The following is a 2,798-nucleotide window of genomic DNA, read 5'->3' as shown; positions in this document are numbered from 1 at the left end:
GAGGTCAAATTTGATGAGAGAAAAGCATGTCACATTCAATGCCATTGATGTCTCTTGCTAGGAACCTGTCGTAATCAAACACTGAACTCTAGTTTACAAAGAAGAAAGCATGGTATGGATCCATGTTTCATCGAAAAGAGCATATGGCTTGGTGAGCCAGGCCAGCTAAGAGGGAGCAGTATTTCAGCCAAGTTACATGCTGTTACATCGACCCAGTGAGGTCACCCTTGGAGTTGCTAGTCTTGGAATTGTTTTACTTGAAATAGATCAGGAAAATCATGATGAGAGATGGAAAATAGCACCACAATGATTGTTATTAACAAAATTCCATCCTAAACATTCTTATCCATCTCGAAGTATCCTAAAACTTATGTTAAAATTTTAGTTTTTAAGATTATGTACATGAACTATCAACACCAGAAGTGGGTTTCCTATACAAAGACCCTTCCTATAACGTTTCATGAATTCAATGCCAACAAAGCTTTGCCTTTAGCATGAGAGACATGAACTTTTTTCTAGAAACCATACTCATCATCAACCATTATTTTGGCTGTTTAGAAGCCACTATTGTTAAGAGAAAGAGTTAAAGAAATGGGGCTTAAGCTTTCAATTTTCTTTCCTGGATACCCCAACAAGAAGCTATATCTTCCTCTTTCTTATTGAAAGGGCTGGGGAGCCCAAGCTGTTGCAAACACTGCATTGTGGCCTTTCCATGTGAGCACCAACATATCATCATCTCTCTTCATCCCCCATCCACTGGCATGCTCATCCAACAAGCGCTTCACCTCCTTAGCAGTGTCTTCCATGAATGGGACACTATAGAATTGGGCCTTTTTCATTCTTTGCACCAACCTTGTTCCTGACTCCAGCCTCTCAGTCCTTTGCAGCCCTTCGAAGGCAATGATGTTCTCAATCTTGAAACCAATGTCTGCCTCATACTCTAGCCTCTGGCAACTATCCTTGGGCAAGAATGTCTCCAAAGCATCAAAGGGGATCCACAAGTAGTTGAAACAAGAGGAAATCCTTGAGGAAAGGCTAGCATGACCAAGGTCGTAATCCTCGTCGACCACCGTAACTATAGTCGGATGGAACCCTCTGATTCTCTCCAAGAACTCGTCTCTATAACAAGGATCTATCCCTAAAGCCTCATCGGGAAGATAATGCACAGAATTCTGGCAATTCACCACTAAAGCTTCATCATCCCTCAGATCAAGCACCGATGGATTGAGCTGCTCCATAAGCAATTCATGGTGAAATTTAACACCATCCCTCAAATTGGGCAAATCCTCAAAGGGAATCATCCTGAAGTCAAATGGGACATCTCTAGACTTGGCGAAATTCGACAGCCTATGACCCACCTCCTCATAAGACATGCTTAGGAGAGGAGGAACATGAGGCCTTGTAGAAGGCACTGTGAGGCGAACAAGGGGTGCACCCTCCGGCCTCTTAGAGAGGCTATCAATGAGTGTAGGCCATTGCATACAATGACTGATGCTAATATCCAATATATGAACCCTTTGTGAAGACCCAATAGCCTTACATATTGCACCATTAGAGGCACAAAACCCAAAGCTCTGCCATGGCAACAAATCCACATAGCCAGCTAGTTGGGTCACAGATATGGATCTAACCCTGGCAACGTGAGCCCCAAGAGAGGCCTCCATGTTCATAGCTGAAGGGCAAACCCTTGAAGCCCTTGAAATTAGCGCCCTCAAAAACCAAGATGTGAGCCTTTGATTAGGGTCCCCTACCGAAGAAGCAACGTTGTTTAGAACCCACATTATTTGTTGAGCTAGGGTTATGTCGTTTCTCTCTAGGGCACCACCACAGTGCAGGAGGAGCTTCTCTATGCAATTGGCGTCTAGGGTTCCAAGGCAGCCCTTGAAAACCCTAGAGAGAGGTCCTTCATTTCTGGAGATGGAAGAAGGTGGGGTCAGTGGAATAGGGGGCACGGCCTTCATCCTGTTAGAGAGAGAGAGACAAATAGTTACGTGCATGTAATTAGGGTACGGGAGAGAATGATATTATGGGGATCCCGTAACAGGTGTCGGAAGAGCATTGGTGGGAGGAGAGTGTGTGGAGCTATGCTTTATCTGTAGGCAAGAACTGGTAATGGTAATGGGTCTTGCTGTAGCTCATGCTCTTTTAAATGTGGTGAGAGTTTGAAGGTGGAAGATATGAGAGAGCGAGATACTTTGGGGTTTGTGGCTAAGAGTGGAGCTTGATAAATACTGAGCATGAGTATAGATGTCAGGTTTTAAGGTTTGTTTTCTATATTATACTTGGAAGAGTTACTAAATTACCCTAGTTTCTTTCTACTGAGACATGAAATCAAATAAATGACAAAAAAAAAACCTCATATAAAATCGCTAAGAAACAAGAGTGCCAGAGTGTATTTGGAATCAATATCGTACTTCACAATGTACAAAAGGGTAAAAAAAGTAAGAGTAGGCTAAAAAGAATATGGTTGGAATTAGTAAGAAAATATATGGGGACTCATGGGCTCATTCAAATTTAGCCTTTGATACAGTAGAATGACGAACCAGAATTCGTTTAGGCTGCTCCAAATAGTTTGAAAAAAATTTCTGATGATAATCATCATACCTCACAGGGTCTAACCCCGCCAAAAGTGAGACATTTTATCTTTTTTTTTATTATTATTATCTATTTTCTCTTCCTCTGAGTTGCTTAACCATGTTGTTATATTTTGGTAGGAGAAAGTCGTTTTGAAAAAGTTGAAGGCATGATGGAAACACAAATATTTGCATATGTTCTTCCCCTAACTACAAGAAACACCA

The 2,798-nt window shown here is 41.9% G+C and overlaps 1 protein-coding gene across 1 annotated transcript; it reads right to left on the bottom strand.

Moving 5' to 3' along the window:
• Positions 1 to 284: 284 nt before the first annotated feature.
• LOC18440973 (scarecrow-like protein 32) lies at positions 285 to 2,349 on the bottom strand. Its single transcript, XM_006851103.4, has one exon. The coding sequence runs from the start codon at positions 1,995 to 1,997 to the stop codon at positions 657 to 659; it is 1,341 nt and encodes a 446-aa protein (XP_006851166.2). The 5' UTR covers positions 1,998 to 2,349; the 3' UTR covers positions 285 to 656.
• Between the last annotated feature and the right edge of the window lie 449 nt (positions 2,350 to 2,798).

This window comes from Amborella trichopoda, chromosome 2, assembly GCF_054954075.1.
Source record: "Amborella trichopoda isolate Santa Cruz 75 chromosome 2, AtrichopodaSantaCruz75HAP2 v2.0, whole genome shotgun sequence".
Lineage (NCBI taxonomy): Eukaryota > Viridiplantae > Streptophyta > Magnoliopsida > Amborellales > Amborellaceae > Amborella > Amborella trichopoda.
The sequence above is the reverse complement of the archived record's forward strand: the minus strand, read 5'-3'. Positions and strand labels throughout refer to the sequence as shown.

Excerpts from the sequence above, each read along its gene's own strand:
- LOC18440973 (XM_006851103.4), bottom strand. The coding sequence starts at position 1,997 with ATGCACGTAACTATTTGTCTCTCTCTCTCTAACAGGATGAAGGCCGTG.